Consider the following 21,258-nt stretch of genomic DNA (forward strand, 5'->3'; position numbering starts at 1 on the left):
CAAAACATACTCTCCCCACATGCCTTCGGCCTGGTGGAGACAAAAAGTGCCCTTCTGGGCACAGGTCTCCACCAGGATAGGAATGTAGGACATTGCAGCTTGCCTTCATCTGGTGGTTGGATAAAAGGGCAACAAAAGTAAATCAGGATGGAGTCTGAGAAATCTGAAAGACCGGTTTCGTTGAATGGCTCTAGAGAGACTGTGTACCAATTTGCGTGATGTTTGGACAAAATTTGTAGGTGTACTGTGCAAAAACTTGTTTTGCACAAAGCAGCCTCCTGGTGGCGCTATAACAGGCCGTTCTGGAAAGTTTGGGGCAGAGGTTCATCGTTGGCATCCAGGGAGTGTGTGTGCAAAATTTGGCATCGACCGGGTTAACGGTGGCCGAGATTAGCTGCTCACGGACACACACACACACACACACACACACACACACACACACACACACGGACGGACGGACACACGGACGGACGGACGGAGTGCAAAACATACTCTCCCCCCATGCCTTCGGCCTGGTGGAGACAATAAAGACCATGCCGTTTTAACTGCGAGTACAAAAATAAGACATGCTAAATTAACCATTATTAAACCATTACTATTAACTTACAGTATATTGAGAATTAGTGTTTTTACAATCATGTCTGTTTAGGATTAGAATTTATCGGCAGATATCAATAATCATTTATTGATTTACAGGCAGATCAAAGAATGGATTACTTTCTGATGGATTGCAGAGTTTGGGCAACAGTTTATGAAGGAGATAATACGATTTTATGTATACTGTTCCTTTAGTCACCAATCACTACCCTGCTCCTCCACAACCTGGAAGGAATGTGAGCTACACACATGCACACACGGGCGGACGCACGCACACACACATGCAATCATGCATTCAAACACACACACACACACACACACACACACACACACACACACACACACACACACACACACTCACACACACACACAGTGGGGCCAGTTAATGTTAAAGTGCCCCTAGGGGCAGTTTTCATATGATCTCTATCTAGATAACATTTGTAGACTTTTCCCTCTGTGGTCGCTGTGGAGCCAAGGGCATGCACTTGTGCTCTCTCTCGGCCTTTATTCCTCGCACAAACTCTGTCTCCTGACTTTAGTTCATTCAGACTGAAACACATGCGCATGCACGCAAACACACACACACACACACAAACAAACACACACACACAGTCGCACACACACAGTCGCACACGCACGCACGCACGCACGCACGCACGCACGCACGCACGCACGCACGCACACACACACACACACACACACACACACACACACAGAGGGAGCAGGACTTTTGCCGTCAGCTATAGCTGAAGGCTGTCTGACTGTCTGAGTGACTGATCTGGGGGAGACAATGATGAAGATTAGGCGCCCAGGATGTACTCTCATTGCAGGCATGTGCTCATGCACACACACACACACACACACACACACACACTTGTTGCAGCGAATGCAGAGAAATGTGGACAAGAATGCCTGAATGTTCTATGGGAGAACATTAAGTAAAAACATTAAGCTCGCTACTCGAGCACACAATAATGTCCTGCCACATAGGGGTGGGCGATATGGACAAAAGTTTTATCACGATATTTTTTCAAGCTTATCACGATACACGATATTTTCGCGCGCGGTTTTTTATGGTTATTTTTCAAGTTACTTAACAGTACAAGGTAACAAAAATTTAAGAAATACCATTTAGACTGTATTTAGACATTTAAATACCATGAGAAACTACTCATCGGTATGTGCACGAGCACACACACACACCCCACACTATTATAATGTAGCTGTCAGCAGAAACCGCTTGTTGTCATTTTTTTATATTTTATGTCTTGCAAATGTATGCTCTACCATACTATAGCATCACACAAAAGCAACAGAAATAGCAGATCTGCAAGCTCTGCTTATCGTCTCTGTCGGTGGAAATCCCATATGTCCAAAACTGTTAAGGATTCAAATTAAAAAAGGGCTAAAGTAGCAGATCTACAAGCTCAAATCATGTCACTTCACTCACACATCTCGAGCTTGTGGATCTTCTACTTTTGGTGCTTTTGTGTGACGCTGTATCAGTGATGTACATAGGTTTTCAATGTAATGGGTCCCGGGATGCACAGGTGGTCATTCAAATGAGTCCCATTTGGCCTTTAGTGTGGTCAACTTTTTGAGGGCACAAGGCCAAGTGCCAGGGCATGAAGGCCATCAATTTAAACAATGATTTTAAGTCCCCGGTCATCATTATTTTAACTTAAAAGGTTAAGGATGATTACATTTTTTTAAATTTAAAGGCGAACATTGGTTCAGAACAGTGCTTCTTAAATAAATAATCACAGCTTTAAATAACAAAATATAAGTAGCTACTGTTGTAAAATATTGTAAACATGTCTGTAACATGGGGTCCCAGTGCAGAGATGAAAATCATAATGAAAAGGCCTGGGACCCTGTCACCCTGGGCTAATTCATATACATTTAATTTGGGGGTCCTTGAAATTCCTGAATAAGTCCTTGAAATGCCTGAAGAAGGTCAGTAGACCGAAAGCTTGCCAAAAATAAATTGATTGTGCACAGATCTGAGTGTGCGGAGCTTCCCATTATTTTTTCTCTTATTCCCTTTGTGGCTCCAGCACCTCTTTTCAGCGGATGAGCGGTGGTTCCTTTTCTATTGGGGTCCTTGAAATTAAAATGGCTGAGGATCACTGCATTAAACTGAGTTAATTCACAGAAAATACAATGACAGACAGCCTACATTCATTTGTATAGCCCTATGTTTCTGTTCTGCCTCGTCTGTTTTTGTTCTGATATTATCACAACTGTGATTGATATGTTCCTTGTTTTTACCTTCTAACTTTGTTTCTTAGGGTGCTTTATAAATAACATTTAATTTTACTTACTTACATAACTTTTGAATGAGGGCTTGGTTTAGAAAAGATTATTTTGTGCTAAAGTAATATATTGAACAACATGTAGATGTTAAGGCTAAACTGGCATATGGCATTGTGGGGCTGCAGGACTGAGGACTCTGGAGATAAGTCAAGTGTAAAAAGCATTTTGTACACTTGTGTGCTTATGAACATTTACCACGTTATGTCCGCATTGATACAGAAAGTAATGATTATTAAGCGAGCGACGCGTGTACAGTGAGCGGCGTGCGCTCTGGTGCTTGGCTACTTGGCTACTAGCCGTGGCCAGCCTAACGCCAGGGCTCCACCGGGCGCGGTGCGTCTCCGTCGCATGCGTCAACAAACGAACCGGTTCAATTTTAATGGTGACCCCTTCATTGATTAAAAGGGGAACATTATGTGATGGTGACGGAGACGCGATGCTGACGCGGCCGGTGGAGTCCCGGTGTTACGGACAATTTACTCTGTCAACTAACGTAGCAGACGATAGCTTGGTAAATGGTGGAGGAGTCCTGCAGTCTATGCTGTTGCATGGTGTTGTTTTGTGAGTTTATATCCATGAAGACGAGTCACGTTGGTCTTAACACACGGGCTCTGTGTGTGTGACAGACGTGGAGTTCTTTTTGGGAACTATAACACGTCGCCCTTCCTCGACATGTTGAGCTGTTTACAGGCTACAGCTCAGCGCAATGCTGTTTCCCGGGGGCGGACTTTGGGAGTGCTGAGAACTCAACAGAGTTATAAGCAAACCACGTCGTCCATTGGGGTGCCGTAGCAACGTGTGGTTAGCTTGTAGATCTTTTATTTTTTGTGAACGAAACCGTCGTACTGCATAAGTAAAAATGACGGCATAGAACTGCATATATAGAGTGTGCATTCACTGTCTGATGCAGCACATTTATCGTGATGGAAACGAAAACTCTAAAAAGCCATATCGTGGAGACGTTGTATCGTCCCGACGATAATTATCGCCATATCGTCCACCCCTACTGCCACATCACTGACAGAAGAGGACTGATTTGGTAGCACTGACTGAACACAGCAAAGATTTGTTTTGCAAGCTCCGTGAACAGGATATATTATTAGAACTACTATGAGATTCTGAACACACAATAGTACTAGGCACTGCATATATAATATTGTTAAGTGCACCGTGTAGCTAATTACCACAGCTTGTGAGTATCGATGATTGTCAAGACGCATCATTACAACATATTTATTCAAGCCCCAGTGAGGCGTGGTAGCACCGTAGCATTGACAGACAATATGTCCAACATGACATGCTGTTGTTGTGAAATGGTAGCTTGATATGGAAGTGATATGATTGGAATTAGGATTTGAGTTGACTGCACTGAAACCTCATGCATCAATCAAAACAGTAAAACTCACATGGAGAGAAGTGCTATTGAAAGAGTAAGTAGTAGTAGTAAGTAGCCTTGCCGAGCCATGAGGCCCATAGGGCAGGAGCCTATCTCCTGTTTCTGTAGCGTGAGGCAGCTTGATGTACAAGTACACCCCCTGGACATGACGCTAGTATGTCGCCAGTTCTTTAAGGGAACTGTGTATTTGGACGGCTAAGCAAAAAGGGCATGGAATAATAGACACATTTAGGGAATACAGGAGCGGGGAGAATGTCACAAGAATAAATGGATGAGAGGAGCAGGGAGGGAGATTGGGGGATGTATGTCGACAGACAAGAAGAGAAGAGCTACAGGTCAGGAAGGTGTGGGTTTGAAGTCAGGCAGACAGAAAAATAGGAGATACTATGGGAGGACTTACCTTGCCCTTGGGCCATGGTCGAGGAATGGGAGAGGAAGGTTAGGAGCACCAGGGAACCCCACAGCCACCATGTGATCTGACCCACAGACAACATCCTTACAGGCAACCAGCACTCAGTTTTATGACCTGCAGGAGGACGAAGAGACAATGAAAAATACAAATGAATGAGAGGGGGAGAGAGACAGGGAGAAATATAAGTTATAGAAGAAAGAGAGAAGGGGGAGAACAGAGATAGAAAGAGCCAGACAAAGTGAGAAAGAAGGCAAAAAAGGGAATGAAAGCAATGAATGACAGTGAGAAAACAATCAGAGGAATGTCACAGAAAAAGTAACAAGAGAAAAGAGCGAGAGATCAACAGGACCGACCGACCGACCGACCGACCGACCGACAGACAGACAGACAGAGAGACAGACAGACAGACAGACAGACAGACATTGACAGACAGACAGACAGACAGACAGACAGACAGACAGACAGACAGACAGACAGACAGACAGACAGACAGACAGACAGACAGACAGACAGACAGACAGACAGACAGACAGACAGACATTTACAGTACAAACACTATTCAATTCCAACAATGCATGTGGCAGAGGCCCACCTTCAATATATGTTGTCCCTTCAGGGCACTGATCCGGAATCAGTTTCCCCTACCTAACATAACATCTGTAAGCATTACAGTGCAGACAGTCTAAGCTGACCACTGAAAAGCTGTTAAATCTCACCGCCTACACAAAGTGGGCTGATGGAGATTACCCTCCAAGAGAAACAGTAGAAGACTTTGTTAGAGACAGACAGGCAGACAGGCAGACAGGCAGGCAGGCAGGCAGGCAGGCAGGCAGGCAGGCAGGCAGGCAGGCAGGCAGGCAGGCAGGCAGGCAGGCAGACAGACAGACAGACAGACAGACAGACAGACAGACAGACAGACAGACAGACAGACAGACAGACAGACAGACAGACAGACAGACAGACAGACAGACAGACAGACAGACAGACAGACAAGAAGGGGTCACAGAGGGAGAAAGAGGCATAGAGAATGGATTGCACTCATGTGCTGCACATACATGCTAGAGACCAACAGAGCCCTAACCCTATGACAATAGTTTGACTGACAGTTCAAACAGTGTTGTTTTCTGACCAAGCAAGGAGTGCACTGCAAACACCCATTCCTATCCTCTCTTCTCTGCTACTCTTCTTCCCTTCTAATTTCTCCATAGATTTTCTTCTTTTCTCTCTCTTCATCTTTCTTGACCTACCCTCCCTCTCATTATGCACCTTGTCCCGTCACTCTCTTATCCCTATTCCCTACAGAGATGTTCTCCATTCTTCTCTTCTGGCCAACCCATCTATATCCTAATTTGTTTCCATTCCACATCATCTTTATTTCTACCCTAGCCTTTTGTCTTCTCTTCATTTCCTACTTCGCATTCTCTCCTATACTGCTCTCCAGTCTGCTACTAATTTGGAATGGACACAAAATAGACTAGTTGTTTTATCTTTCAGGACACAATGTTGTCGATCAAAGTTGTCACAATTGATTCATTATTTAACTCAGAGGCCTTACCCTGTTGTTTTTTATCTGGTAATGGTAATGCTCCAATTAATTTAACACATTTCGTTTTAAGTAAGCATATAGAATGCCTTATGAAATAACATTTCCTAAAGGCTAATGTATTAATCATACCATTATTCATAAATTAACCCTAGGACAGGATAATGAAGCGGATTAAGCAAAATAACTTATTTGTCTCCCTCTGTTTTACTCTCTCTCGCACGCGCGCGCGCACACACACACACACACACACACACACACACACACACACACACACACACACACACACCGTTTAGAAATACTATCAACTATACCACTTCACAAATATGAACATTTGATTTGAGTTCTAATGACGGCACGGCCCGTTGGAAAGTTATATTCAAGTTGAATTATTCGACCATTTGCTCTAATTGCTGAGTTTCCATCTTAATTTAATGAGAGTCATCATCATGTTCAAAATATCAAAAGTAAGTAGGCTTACAGGCATTTGCAACTGCACACAGTCAGTAGCCCACAAAATAATTATGCTCAATTTCAAACCAGCCCGTTTTTGGAAAGATTATTTCTAGTTTGAGTTTGAATACCTACATTTTTTAATTGTAGGTATTGTTTCGTTTAGAGTGCTTAAGTTTCGCTTCGTATATTATATTAAATAACCTACTATGGGTTGACATTTTGATTAAGTTAATTTCTAGTATGGGGTTCCTATAATAGCCTCTATAGCCTGCAATCAGTTCAGGCTGTACACCTGTGATTGTCACACTCACACACAACGAATGAATGAAGTAGCATTTCATCATACCTTTCAAATCGTCAATGAATAACGTCCTTATTCCCAGAGGAGGTTCTCGGCATGCCCAAGAGTCGTTGACAGACACTCAAGGGTTTCTCTCTCACACACACTCCCTCCCTCGATCTCTTTCTCTCTCTCCGGATACAATGTGGTCAGTCCGTCCAGACGAGAGCTCGGGAATGGGTGTTTCTGTCCTCGTTTATTCAGCCATCCCTCCCTCCGGCTATCCCTCCCTTCCCCAGCCCTCCGCTTCACCCCTCAGCTTTGCTTCGCCTCGTTTCCGTTTTGAGAGACGGGACGGAAGAAAGAGAGAACCAGAAGGTTCTGCTGCGAACTGAACTGCACGGTTCAATTCGTCTTCTTCAGCCCCTTAATTGGCGCACTTTGTCTTGTCTTGGTAGCCATACTTACTTCCTTGACCACGACAGTCCGGCTGCCTATAGTTGCCCGTTAGTTTGTTAGGTGAATGAATACAGCCCGAACCACCTAAAATGGTTTGCAACTTTGCATTGCTGTATCCTGGCTCGTGAAAACTCATGTAGAAAAAGCCGAGTACCTGCAGTACCACACATGGCAGCTTCCAAGTTTTCTATCTGACTCTCTCCAGTCTCCGCGCGGAGCAGAAGCAGGTGCTCCGGTAGAGGCTGATGCTTGATGCTCCGCGCGCTGTCTGGATGTTAAAGGTACACTGACTGACTGACTCTGACTGAGTGACTGAGTGACTGGCGCAGATTGGCTTCAGTTGACAGATCAATTCAGATAAAGTCAAAGACAATAATAATAATTCGAATAACATTTCGAACGAAAATACAAGTCAATACAAAAACTGCTACTTTGAGGACGAAACCATGCATGAAGAGCACTAAGACTTGTTTCAGAGTCCTGACTCCTCCATTTTGGTCCAGTCCAGATGATCATTACAGATATATGACACCTAATTTCCAATACAAAAAGGGGTTTCAAAGTAGTAGGCTATACTGCTTAATTCCCAAAAGGTGTAAACTAGTCTGTAGACTTGCAAAAAAATGTAGGCTATATAGGCCTACATATATTTTTATTTTATTTTATTTTGAGCAAGGCAACAAATATGACCAACGCCCATCAACCTAGAAGGTCTCCATCAGGGTCTGAACATCTACATGGTAGGCCTTGTCTAAAAAGTGTTTAAATAAAAATGACTTGTTTTCTATGAGCACCATTTACCTGACGCCTGTTCAAGAAGACGCCTGTGATGATCACCCTGAGGGGGGAGGATGGCAGGCATGGGAAACAGACTGGTGAAATGTGCCACTGGCTGACTAAGATGAAACGCTGCATATCTACACTCCAGGTGTACCCTGGAGACACTCCACATGCACTCAAAACCCAGTCACATACACACACACACACAGTCACCAACACACACTGCGCGCGCACACACACACACACACACACACACACACACACACACACACACACACACACACACACACACACATGCCTCTCCAAAGCAACTGTCCAGATGCCCAACACTATAATTAAGTGAATTGTGATTCTTGTCCATGGCCTTTCTCCTTCCTTTTCTCCTCCCTCTTTTTCGTCAACTTCATCCTGTTGTTCTTCTCTCCTTCATCAGCGCACATACAGAAGGACTGGGACACCCGCAGTTCCAGCACTCACTAGTGTACATCTAAAGAATACAAACTATTAAGAATGTCTTCCTTTACTGAATTACACAAATACTTAAACATCTTGTTTCAGTAGTTCCTTCTTTACCTCTCCTGCAAGCCTGAAGTGAATTTATTTCAATAAGATTAATAGTCTGCATTAAAAGCAGGAAGTCTGTGTTTACACTAGGCCCCTATTCATCATTTTAAGTATAAAGGTTTAAGTATAAGTGTATTGTATGTATGTATGTATGTATACTAGTATATTTGAAGTGGTTCATTTGTATCATTGTAAAACCTGTAGTTACGATAATGTTTCATGTCAATATGGCTGCATGGTGTGAAAAATGTCTATTGCGATCACATGATGTGCCAGGTCAAATCACTCTGTTTATGGAGTATACTGTTGCATAAAATTTCTTCTGTAAAGACTGAATACCAGCAGTAGCCTACTGCAGTGGTCCCTGCAGAGTTGAGAACCATGCGATCCTCTGGTTTGGTCTCATGTGGCACAAAGAATGAGCAACACAGTATTATTTGAAAACAGTGAATGATAATGACACTTTGATGTGACATTTACAGTAGGAGATCTTTTGTGAGAAATACTGTATGTCATGAGACAGACTGCACAAGCTCTGCTATACACACATTAAAAATCTCAGGTCATATACTGTAGAGGAGCTGTTTCGTTTGATGTTATGACAACCAACATTTCCTTTTATCTATTCCATCTGATGGTTCCAGAACTGTACTCAGTAAAGGCAAAGCACAAATACTCCGACATGAGGTATGCGCTAATAACAATAATAATAGTGGTAATAGTGATTTATGCAGTAACATTTTTATGTATTCAATAGTTGTACATTCTTTACTCTCCCTATCTCACTCTCCATCTTTCTCTCTGCTCTGTTGGCACGCTTGTATTTTGGGTGTTGTACGATGTCGTGGTTTGAAAGATATTTGAAAATTACGGTCCTTGGCCGCTGGCACAAGAAATATGGCACTGATTGGCCTTGTAGTATGCCAGATTAGCTGTGGACAGACAGACAGACATACACACACACACACACACACACACAGGCGGAGATAACTGAAAATGATATCCTCTTTATTCCTTTGTATTACTTCTCCCCATTCTCCACCTTCTGTCTGTCTGTCCGTCCCTCTCCTCAATGTCTATGGCACTCTCCCTTCTTTCATTTATCTTGTCAGTTCTCTCTACCTTTTGTGTTGTAACATCACTGTGCCATAATTATGAATGTCCCACATCCGGCACCCACCTTTTCCACCTCATGTTCTCTTGAATAAATGCATCAAGTGGAATTGATTACAGGTCATTTTCTGCAGCTGTACTACTGTATAATAAGACATGGCAATGCAAAACCAATTGCTAATTTATCGCAGGAAAATCATCACCACTGGGTACTAGTTAAGAAGAAAGAGGTAATCACAATGAAGTTATTATATGAATTTAATTGTCATGATTATCAATGAGCTCTCTGTCTACCGAGCAATCTTCGTTCCGTGGTCATGAAGTGTGGGTCATGACCGAAAGAATAAGGTTGCGAATACATCGTCCGAAATGAGTTTTCTCTCCGACGGGTGGCTGGCATCTCCCTTAGAGATAGGGTGAGAAGTTCAGTCACACGGGAGAATCGGAGTAGAGCCGTTGCTCCTTCGGAAAGGAGCCAGCTTAGGTGGTTCGGGCATCTGGTTAGGATGCCTCTCGGGTGTCTCCCTAGGGAGGTCCTCGATGCACGTCCCACACACACACACACACACACACACACACACACACACACACACACGCACACACGCACACACACACACACACACACACACACACACACACACACACACACACACACACACACACACACACACACACAGAGACTAGGTGCATTTATAGTAGCTGTGATTTTTTTAAACAAGATTTAAAAATATATATTTAGATCTTTATTATCGTGAGAACGATGGCTTCCATTTTCGCATTGCAACTTTTAAAGAATAGAAAGCCTGCAGTTTCTGTTAGTTTGGATTCCCCATCGATGATGTCTCTAGTCTTTCATGTTTATGCCTAGTGTCATACATACAGACATACAACAAAAGGTTACATTCTCAGACCTTAAACACCCCTGTTCCTGTTTGAACAAACTTTTAAGAACTCACTTTGTAGCTTCAGGGTGTGGCCAGCACCCAAACTCGCACAAACTAACACACGCACACGCACACACACACACACACACACACACACACACACACACACACACACACACACACACACACACACACACACACACACACACACACACACACACACACACACACACACACACACACACACCACCTTACATATTTAAGGTACAGATAACCCTAGATATAGGGCTTTGCCAATGATCACCTCACACAAAGAGCTGCATTGACACAGGTAGAGACACATGTTGTGTTTGCTTTAGAAAGAAAGGCACAAAACAGCCAGTTCAAATTGAGTTCAGAAATACAGGGCCATACGCGCATACACACTCATATGCAAGCATGCATGTACACATGCACACACTCACTCACACACACACACACACACAGGGAGAGACCCTACTGTACAAATGAAGTAAAGATAGAAACATGTTCATAATGCTGCGACAGACAGATAGGTATTGGCAACATAGGTCTAATGTCCACACACACACACACACACACACACACACACACACACACACACACACACACACACACACACACACAGAGCCAAGTTAGACTGCTTGAACTCTGTTAATGACAAGCAGCAGGTTAATATGAGACTGCAGTAGTGGACTGAAGTGACCCCAGCCTATTGATTAGAGTAGACCAACTATAGTCACAGTTATTAGCTAGCTTGTCATCAGGGTGAACGGCAGGCCTTGCTTTCCCAAGGCACTCAAAACTACACCTATCCCTGACGGAGCATTAGTTCGACATGCGTCCGCATCTCGGACTAGCGCCTGCTCCCGTGCTTGCGGTTATGGTTAGGTTATGGTTTGAGGTGGGTTGTGGTTTTTCGGACCAAAGTACTGCACCCATTTCTGCGTCAGTTTATGAAATTCAACAAACATACGTGAGCAGTTTTTCTAACGCGCAGTAAGATTGCCATTTTATTAAATAAGACACGATTGACAACTACTATTGAGATTTAAAGCACTAGTCCTGGTGCCTTTTTCTACTTGCAGGGACTTGTCCTGACTCCTGAGCATTACCCCTCAGGGGAAGGTTGTAGGATGTGGGGGTCAGAGATCCACTAAACAATACTCCCAGCCAGGGCATATAGGAGAGAACTTGTGTGCATGCCGTTTCCTGTTCATTTCCCCATAATGATGTTTGATTGGCTCAGCAACAATCAATCAAATGAATTTCGGACACAATAAACTAACCTTGGACAAAGATACTCAATTATTGTCTTGGCCTGGGACAGTTATTCAAGGATTAAACAAAAATAGGAGAGACGTTCTACACCGGGGGTCTACAACAGGGCGTCCGGGACTCCTGCCTAGGGGCTCCTCAGAATAAAAATCTTTGTGAGATACTGTAGGAACCTTTTCCTTTATTGCATCCCTATAATGTCCGAGAAATCGCAGATCTACACGTGACATATAGCGCCTGTAGAGCAATCTGCAGCAATACTGGGGTTTGATTTCCAATTCACCAGTTCACCAGTGGGAACTGGGAAGTATTGTGTGTCCAATTAGTCAGCCTGGTGTTGTTTAATGGGGAGAGCCAGGAACTGGACTGGAGGGGATACAGTAGCGTGAACATCTGCATGTTAAGCATCCTCCATGTTTAATCAGAGGGGATATGTAGGTAGTAGTCTACACCCTCCCGCCTGCAAGTGAACATGACATCAACAGAGTACACATTGACTAGTAATTGTTGGGAGAAAATGGAGACCCCCCCCCCCCCACAAAGAAAAATAAAAGAAAGGGGGAAAAGAAGGATAGCGTGTTTATACGTGTACAGTTTGTGAATGAAGCAGTAATGATGTACTAATTTGCAGACCTCAGGTTAGCAGCAGCAGCCAGCATGCATGACATGAGTTGTAATTAGCAAATTTGATGTAGCAGTGACGGCCTACACATCACCAAAGATGTCTTAAGATGCTAATGTAAGCTTTAGCCTATGGGCCTACAGTACTAGTATCTAAAAATGAAAATTAAAGATATTTATTCAACTTGTAGTGGGAGAATAGATTTTGCATGGCAGCCATTATTGATATAAATGGTAAGGCCAAAATATGAAGTGGCCTGTTATAGCGCCACCATGAGGCCGATTTGTAAAATTTGGGGTGAAGGATCTTCCTTGGCCAACTGTAAGTGTGCATGTACATCCGTTGTGTGGACAGAGATATTGGTCCAGGGGTGACAGAGATTAGCTGAGTCACACATACACACACGGACAGATGAACAGAAGGAAGGACCGACGAACAGATGGACATGAGTGAAAACACAGGCCCCAGCCCAGAGCAGGTGAAACAACCTGTTAATAATACAGACAAACTGTTCTAGATGGCCCTTCGGCGCCACACTATGAAAAGAACATGAGAGAGAGGTTGTGAACTCAGGCACAAGCCTCAGGCGAGTACAGGCCTATCAAAGACATGATCTTATTCATACACACTATTTCTATTAGATTTCATACTGTGTACGAAACACTGAGAGAAGTTTGAAGAACAGTTCATCCAGCTTTACTGTAGCTACATACAAACAACCCACTGAGTAATAGTCGTCTAAAACCGGACTATAACTGGTCTAAAAGTGAATTTTGGGGCTTTTCTGCCTTTATTAATAGGATATAGTGGAGAGAGACAGGAAACAGGGAGAGAGAGAGATTGGGAATGGCATGCAGCAAAGGTTGTCGGGTTCGGGACTCACCTCCCAGTGCAATGTGCATCAAGGACTTCCCTAAGGAGATGCTCGAGAGGCATCCTAAACAGATGCCCGAACCACCTAAGCTGGCTCCTTTCCAAGCGAAGAAGCAGCGACTCTACTCCGAGTATCTCTCGCCTGACTGAACTTATCTCTATCTCTAAGGGAGATGCCAGCCACCTGTCGGAGAAAACTCATTTAGGCCACTTGTATCCATGACCAACAGACAAAGGAAATGGAAGGGAGAACTAGATTTAAAATAATAATAAAACAAAAAAAATAAAGAACCAAGAGATATCTATTATCCTTAGTTTATGTTTGAAAAAGCAATAGGAAGAAGTTTTGTTAAAAACTTATCGGGTCCTATACCCCTTCTTTGTGTACCTCAATAAATCAATACATCAGTCTTCAGTTAGGCTTTCTGACACAGTATTTAGGCTACACACTCACATTCAAGCGAGGTCAAAACGAAAAGAAAAGTTTCCATGAACAAAACAAAATTGTCAAGCATACAAGACAGTCTATTTCTACATATACATTTATACACACACGAACACATAATGGTACACACTGTACCCAGCTATTATCCTATATATATTTACTATATCCGTTTTAAACATTTTTTTAAACTTAATTCCATGTTTCACATTGTTTCAATTCATCTCTGCATTTGTTCCACAGGATAACCCCTTTCCCTGAAACACAGTGGTATTTTGCACTGGTCCTGACTAACGGCTGATTAAACATACACGTATACTCCTCTCAGACCTTGACAAAAAAATAATTGAATTAATCTGCCACTAAATTAATTTCATTAATAGTTATATATTGGGTATCCTATTTCCCCATCGCCCTTTTGTATAATGCAACTGCCCCTCACTTCATTTTAATTGTCTTAAACTGTAAACATTGTATCTTTTCCATCCAGCACCCCCGCCCCTCCTTCTCTCTCTCTCTGGGCATGTGAATGTAATACAGAGAATTTGACAAATATTCCGTCTGTTCAGCATGTACGAGTCAGTGGGCAGATGCTAACAAGAAATCCTGAGGAATGTATGCTGTAGTAGATGAATGATGCCTGTGAGGTTATAGGTGAGTCTTGGCTCGGCTGAGGCGATAAATGGGTGAATGAATGAAAAGACACACACATATTAGAGATGGTCTCCTCTGATAGGGTCTCTGATAGCTGGCTTCTCAGTCTTTCTGTCAATCATGCCGAAAAGAGAGTGGGAGACCAAGGGGTGAGAGAAGGAGAGATGGAGGCATGCAGCCAGGCAGGCAGGGCAGGGGGACAGCAAGGGGACGAAGGGACGCTGCCAGTTTACACCCATACAGCAGTGCATTACTATACCAATACATTACAATATTAGACAGATTAAATCGTGCAAAAGACTAGGTCTCATGATCGGATCCCTTTGAACCTATGTGTCTGCTATACAAGGACTTTTTGTCAGGTGAAACCTGACTAATGAAAGCTCAAATATATATATATATATATATAGCTCAGATAATCAAGACAGGATATCTCTCTCTCTCTCTCTCGCGCGTGCACGCACACACGCACACAATTCCTGATGATCCCTGAGGACCCCAACCCTGTGTGTGTGTGCCTGTCTATTAGAGAGTGAAGGAAAGAGACATAGAGAGATAAGAGGAGATGACTCTGTGGGAAACATGCCCTGGGGCCGGCGTGTCACTGATTCCTCCATTAACCTGCTGTCACTCTGCTCTGCTGTCAACATTGAAAGGGAATCATGAGATGATAGCTCAGTAGAAATACACTGTGTCCACGTTCCTCCTTCTTGTGGACAATTAGCACAGACTGGTGAGGAGCTATTATTGTAGTATTCTACAGGTATGTGAAGATATTTTATATAAGCTATGGTACATCATATAGATAGACTGTGTATAGTATAGTACAATACTACCCCCTACTGGTATAATCATCTTACTGGTAAATTTACTGTTTATTTGATTTTAAACACATGTTAATTTGCTGTGTTTGATTGATTGATTGATTGAATACTTTAACAGTTTTCATGGACAAGCACAGGGAAGTACAGTACAATACAAGGTCTGCTAAAAGGATGAATCCAAGAAAGCCTATTGGCTTGTTTCCATTGGGGACCTTTTGTATTATGTATATTGACGAATATACACTGTGACTGTGTAGAAGCAAAAACTGTCTACTGTTAAGAATGCGACTATTATCAGGTAATTTAAGACTAGGCCTGCTGCAGGTGCCAAATCAAAAGGACCCTAACCATCAACCATGACTGATATAGTACATCTTAATTGGCTTGGTATTTGCCTTGACAAAACTAGATTGGAAATTTCACCCCTTGTGGTACCCTATCTGGGTATAGCACCCATGCATGATATCAAGGGCCCATCAATTATTTTCCAGTAACATAATTTATACTGAAAGCAGAATGTTTGGGGTTAAATTTGCGCGCACACACACACACACACACACACACACACACACACACACACACACACACCTTGTTCAGTGATGAATGTGACCCCAAAAGCCTAAAAATAAAGCCGTTACAAATAACTTAATATAAAAATCTAATAGGCTTGAATACAAAGTGCACCACAGATTTGATTCCAATCAGTATGTTTATTAAACACAAGATGAATTGTATCACATCAAAATGTCAAAATGAGCTGTAGCTGATTTGTCAAATACAGAATGTGGTACCATGAATCTAGCATTTTCTTTATTCTCCCATTCACCGATAGATAGAAAAGGACAAATAAAAGCAGTCCATGAATATCTGGGGTCTCACACTGACCGCATATCAAGTGAAAGTAGATTGAAGAATGTCAGCTAAATAAAAAATAACAAAATGACAGCATCATCGGCAAAGAGCAGAATGCTTTCAAATGTGGAAACCCAGCAGATAATTGCTTTTAAACCACTATAGTGCTATTGAAATGTAAAAATATCGATTGTCAGTAGAATATAAAGAAGATCACCTCAAACAATGTGCACTTACCGGAATACTAGTGATTTCTGAAGTAAAAGTTCACAGATAGCATAGCTAGCATCAACCCATTCGCTTTTAGATGGGATCAATAGATTACCTACTACAAACTGTGATTAGCAGCAAAATAAGCTCTTAAGGCAAATGTTTTCAAGCATATTGAAGTTGAACAGTCAGCTAAATTGTAGAAACCATTAAGGACAATCTTGTTACAAAAGTCATGATGAGTTGATGACAGAAAATATTTGAAGGCAGCACAGCCAAGCAAATCATTCATAAACTAACAGTTACATAATTGTTTTGTCCATTATTATCCATAATTCTTCCTTAACCCATTCTGACCTGAGATCAGATTCATACGAGGTTTCCGCTGGACACACGCTGGTCTGACGAACCCATTCTGACCTGAGATCAGATTAAAAAAATGTCAGTCGTTCTTCGATATAAAAAAAAAATAGCAGACCTACAAGCTCGTATCGCGCCACTCGGTGGCGCGATATGAGCTTGTAGATCTGCTATTTTTCAATAGCTAAAGCATAACATGATGCTGACACCAAAACGGGTGCCCGGTCAGAATGGGTTAAAATATTCCCAATTATGTCAATTTTATGCAGCCCAAATATCACAGTCTGTGTATCATTACCATATATTATTCAATAGAATAAAAGTGAAACCAATTCCCAATCACAAATCGTCATGTTTTGATTCAAACACTAATTAAACTGGTGTTGACTTGAAAATAGGCATGATCCTATTCCATCTGGGGACAAACCCCCATGCTATCAAGTTAAAATAAATAATTACCGTAGAGAGAATCTGCCATTTTAAACACATCAATGAATATTGGCTGTGATCATGTGTGATGTTCTATATTTTTTGTAACACTTTTGGTTATGGGAAAGTTTGAAATGAGCAGAACAAAGCATCATGCAACCATTCAACAGGCATGAACAGCTTGTACAGTATGCAACACCACCACAAATATCTGAAGAAGAGTTCCAAAACAATTCGGCACCACAATCTTTACGGCGCATAGTTGCATTAACTACGGTACTTAAACGGTTGTATAAAACGTCTCTATATCCTGCATATATCACTGTTGCAGTGTAAACAAACAAACTCTGCAATGCCAAAATTTGTATGTTAAGAAAATCACAGTTGTAAGACGATTAAGGGAAAGCTTGTTTCTATCAGACAACGCTTTGGGGTAGGTACAGATCTTTTAAGAATCATGCATTTGACTCTGTAATAACACATTTAAGCACAGTGGAAGAATGATGGTGACAGATTATTACACTATACTTTGTGCATGTGTGGCAATATAGATTTTTTTTTTCCTTTTTTCTATCCAGCGTAGATAATATGATGGCACAATAGACACTCACAGAGTCCACCTAAATAGATGTTATCTAATGTAATGTTATCTAATATTAGATAGAACACAACCTTATTAGTTTAACCTGAGGCTAGAACTGAGTCCAGTTTTATCTCAGGAAGTGGATTTTCTTTAACATTAAAATATTGAAGAAAAAAAAAGTTTGTTATACACCACTTAAGAAAGAAATTTGAATCACTGGCATCACAATCAAGACTAGTAAATGCAGTGCAATTTCTATTTACATTTTGAATTTACAAACCAAAGGGATATATTTGAACAGAAACTGGCAGTGTGAATTCTATGAATGTGTATTCAATGTTTGCACATGCAATTAAAAACATTGAACCTACACTACAAGTGGCAGTACACAGACCTTCAGAAGACATCCACAGAGGTATATTTAATTAATCTGAGCAACATTTAATTCCAATAGCCTAGTTTTGAATTATTTGCAAATAACAGTCAGCTAATGCATTGGATTCATGTCTCTGCCTGGCAATACGTGAACTATATGCAACTAATGCCGATACCAGAGAAATCGTGTAGCCCTGGATTTCCAGAAGGTGGCATACATTACCTCTTACGGTTCATTTTCCCATAGCATCTACACTGGAAACACATGATCAAGGTGCCATATGTGATTCCTTTTCAAATATGCTCATGACATGTATTATGTGGAGGTTTCAATAAATAAATAAAAAATCACACTCGTGTGAAGGGAGGGGTGCTCTTATCATCAGACACATGACGTAAATTGTCCTTTCATTGTCAAAGGGAATTGAATCTTTGTGTAGGACGAAAATAGACGATTTGCTCGTCCACATGACGTAAATTCTCCATTCATTGTTAATGTTTGTGTAAGACGAAAATCTACACTAATAGCTGAATATAGGAAATAATAATAAATGTTATAATGGACATGAAAGACGGTCTGATCTGTCTGAAACCTTGGCCAAATACGGAGTCATACGTCATAGATAACATATATACAGATTCATGAACTGATTTTTGAATATTCATAATAGTCAACTCCAGTATTTCAGGTACCCTTCAGAGTTCAGACTGTGATGTGATTATTTGGCATCGCCACTGACATTGGAGATTGTGCCAGTAGCAGATTGTGTCGGATGTAGTGTAATCTAGAGATTACACTATTAATCTAGATTACGAGATTACACTACAACTACCCAGGGCTTTTCAAAAACACCTTAGCACTAACTAACATCTAAACATCAAAGCACGGCAAGCATAATGAATTATTGGGAATACAATAATAATTGTTTTGGAATATACCTGTAAATATGGAATATAATAGCTCTTGTCTCATGTCATCAGTGACATATTTTTGTTGAAGTACATATTCCAAGCCTGAATGATGAAGTTTCAGTTTCCTTTTTTGGTATGTATACAAAATACAGCACAGGTTCATAAACCTTTTCAGCTAAGCTCCCAAATTGAATCATGATAATGCCTAAATTGGCTAAAGCACTAAAATATAGAAATACAATATTGTGTATTTATTATTTATTGTAGTTTACACTAACTACGAGATAGTGCAGACTAAAGTCAAACTTTGGGAGGATAAGGACAAGTATTAAAGAAAACTATTTAAATTTCAAGACAAAAAAGCAGGTGTCCCTCGGCTCCCTCCCCGCAGACGGGTGTTTCAGTTGGGATGTTGACTACTGATGTCAATATTCTGAAGAACATGTACACACCTGCATATGATGCAAATGATCTAAAGATCATGGGGATATCTACACATGCTATCATTATATAGGCTATCTTAGCTTGACCTGTTTTTAACCTTTTTGTTTTTCATTTCTCTCCTGCTCTTACTCTATCCCTATCCTCTCTCTTCCCATTAAAGAAAACACAATAATGGAGCATGGAAAACAATAATTTCACCCGGCTCTTTAAACCTGTGATGTGAAAATTAAATTCACCTTTGTGCTTTGTGCTGGGTAAAACATTTAGCAAAAAAATGCAAATCAGATCGACTACTTTGTCTCATTCACTGTTCCCAGGTTGATTCCTTTGAGGGCCAGTGGAGGGCAGTGCAGGGCCATTGTGGATGAGAGGGACTGAAATTAGGGGAGAGGTCACTGAAGGTGTCAACACATATATCCTGACTAGATATGTAGAAACATGACATGTCCTTCCATATATTAGAACAGGGACGTTGCGTGGAGGATCTTCATTTTTTTTGCTAATCCATCATTGGTAGTAGTGGTTCCCACTCTCATAATGTGGGTGTTCAAAAGCTAGTGAACTGACCCACACGTCATTTACTCCACCCAAATGCCCAATCTCAAACTCACATTTTCACCTCGATTGTCCACTTTCCATATCAAATATACGAAGACCTAGAAGTGACAGAAACAAAAAATAAATGGCTATGTCTTTCTACCAACATAGAAAGTGACAAGTAGTTAAGTTATGTGACTATTTCTCTCTAGCACATTCTTCTCTTCACCCCCTCTCCTGTGTCTTTCCGTGACTGAGGTTCTGAGGTTGAGCGGTCCACACCTCAATCTGAACGCCGGTTCCAAATAACATCTCTTCAACATGACCGTCCCTCATCCTGTTCCTCAGTAATCTACATCCTCCATGACCTCCATGACCACCGTCCTGGGTCCGTTTAGAATCAGGTTACTTACTGTCCGGTAGTCGAGCGAGAGGACATTCAGTCCGTTCACCGACACCACAAACTGACATACCTATAGAGGAGTGTGGGGGTGGGGGTACATGAAGAGAGAAAGATTAACTTTTGTGAAAGAAACAGATACACAGTAAAATCCTCAGTGCTAAAACTCGTAACTCGTTTATAAATCTCTCAATGGTCTGGCACCTTCCTACCTATAATATATGTTCTGCCCCCCTCCCATTAAAAGACAGGCAGCCTTTGTAGATAGCTTTAAAGCAAGCTTTTTATACCTCAGTACCACATCAGAAAATGGGATCCGGACGCAATTCAGACGGAGCATTAGTCCGACATGCAGGAACAACGGTCGGACTACCACTCGAACATAACATACGCTGCTCCCGTGCTTGCGGTTAAACGACACGTGTTTTGGTCCCACGGTCATTAGACCGACAACCTACCTCTGTAGGTTGTTGGTCTAATGGCCGTCGGACCAAAACACGTGTCGGAACTTAGTACTGCAACTTAGTACTGTCTCTCCATGTACCACCATAATAACTGAAGTTAAAATACAGGAGTGTAGACCTGCCCTATCCTATTCAGCTACACACAGTTAACACAGGAGGGACATTTTATTTATTCCTTGAA

The 21,258-nt window shown here is 41.7% G+C and overlaps 2 protein-coding genes across 8 annotated transcripts in view; both read right to left on the reverse strand.

The window, feature by feature from the left end:
* Positions 1-7,221, reverse strand: part of col14a1a (collagen, type XIV, alpha 1a) — a 594,115-nt gene extending 586,894 nt beyond the window's left edge. For all 5 annotated transcript variants that reach the window (XR_014569038.1, XR_014569039.1, XM_083761059.1 and 2 more), the window contains exons 1-2: positions 7,067-7,221; positions 4,710-4,835 (exon numbers count right to left, since the gene is read on the reverse strand). Coding sequence is in view for 3 of the 5 variants with exons in the window: in XM_083761059.1 (XP_083617185.1) it covers positions 4,710-4,803 (94 nt within the window). In the remaining 2 variants the exon portion in view is untranslated. The remainder of the gene's footprint in view (positions 1-4,709; positions 4,836-7,066) is intronic.
* An 8,980-nt stretch (positions 7,222-16,201) lies between these two features.
* Positions 16,202-21,258, reverse strand: part of deptor (DEP domain containing MTOR-interacting protein) — a 34,512-nt gene continuing 29,455 nt past the window's right edge. The window contains exons 10-11 of one of the 3 annotated variants that reach the window (XR_014569081.1): positions 20,468-20,686; positions 16,202-20,434 (exon numbers count right to left, since the gene is read on the reverse strand). Coding sequence is in view for 1 of the 3 variants with exons in the window: in XM_083761787.1 (XP_083617913.1) it covers positions 20,558-20,686 (129 nt within the window). In the remaining 2 variants the exon portion in view is untranslated. Of the gene's footprint in view, positions 20,687-21,258 lie in introns of all 3 variants that reach the window. The other 2 variants (XR_014569082.1, XM_083761787.1) reach the window with 2 other exon arrangements.

This window comes from Protomyctophum parallelum (assembly GCF_964188405.1).
Source record: "Protomyctophum parallelum genome assembly, chromosome: 3".
Lineage (NCBI taxonomy): Eukaryota > Metazoa > Chordata > Actinopteri > Myctophiformes > Myctophidae > Protomyctophum > Protomyctophum parallelum.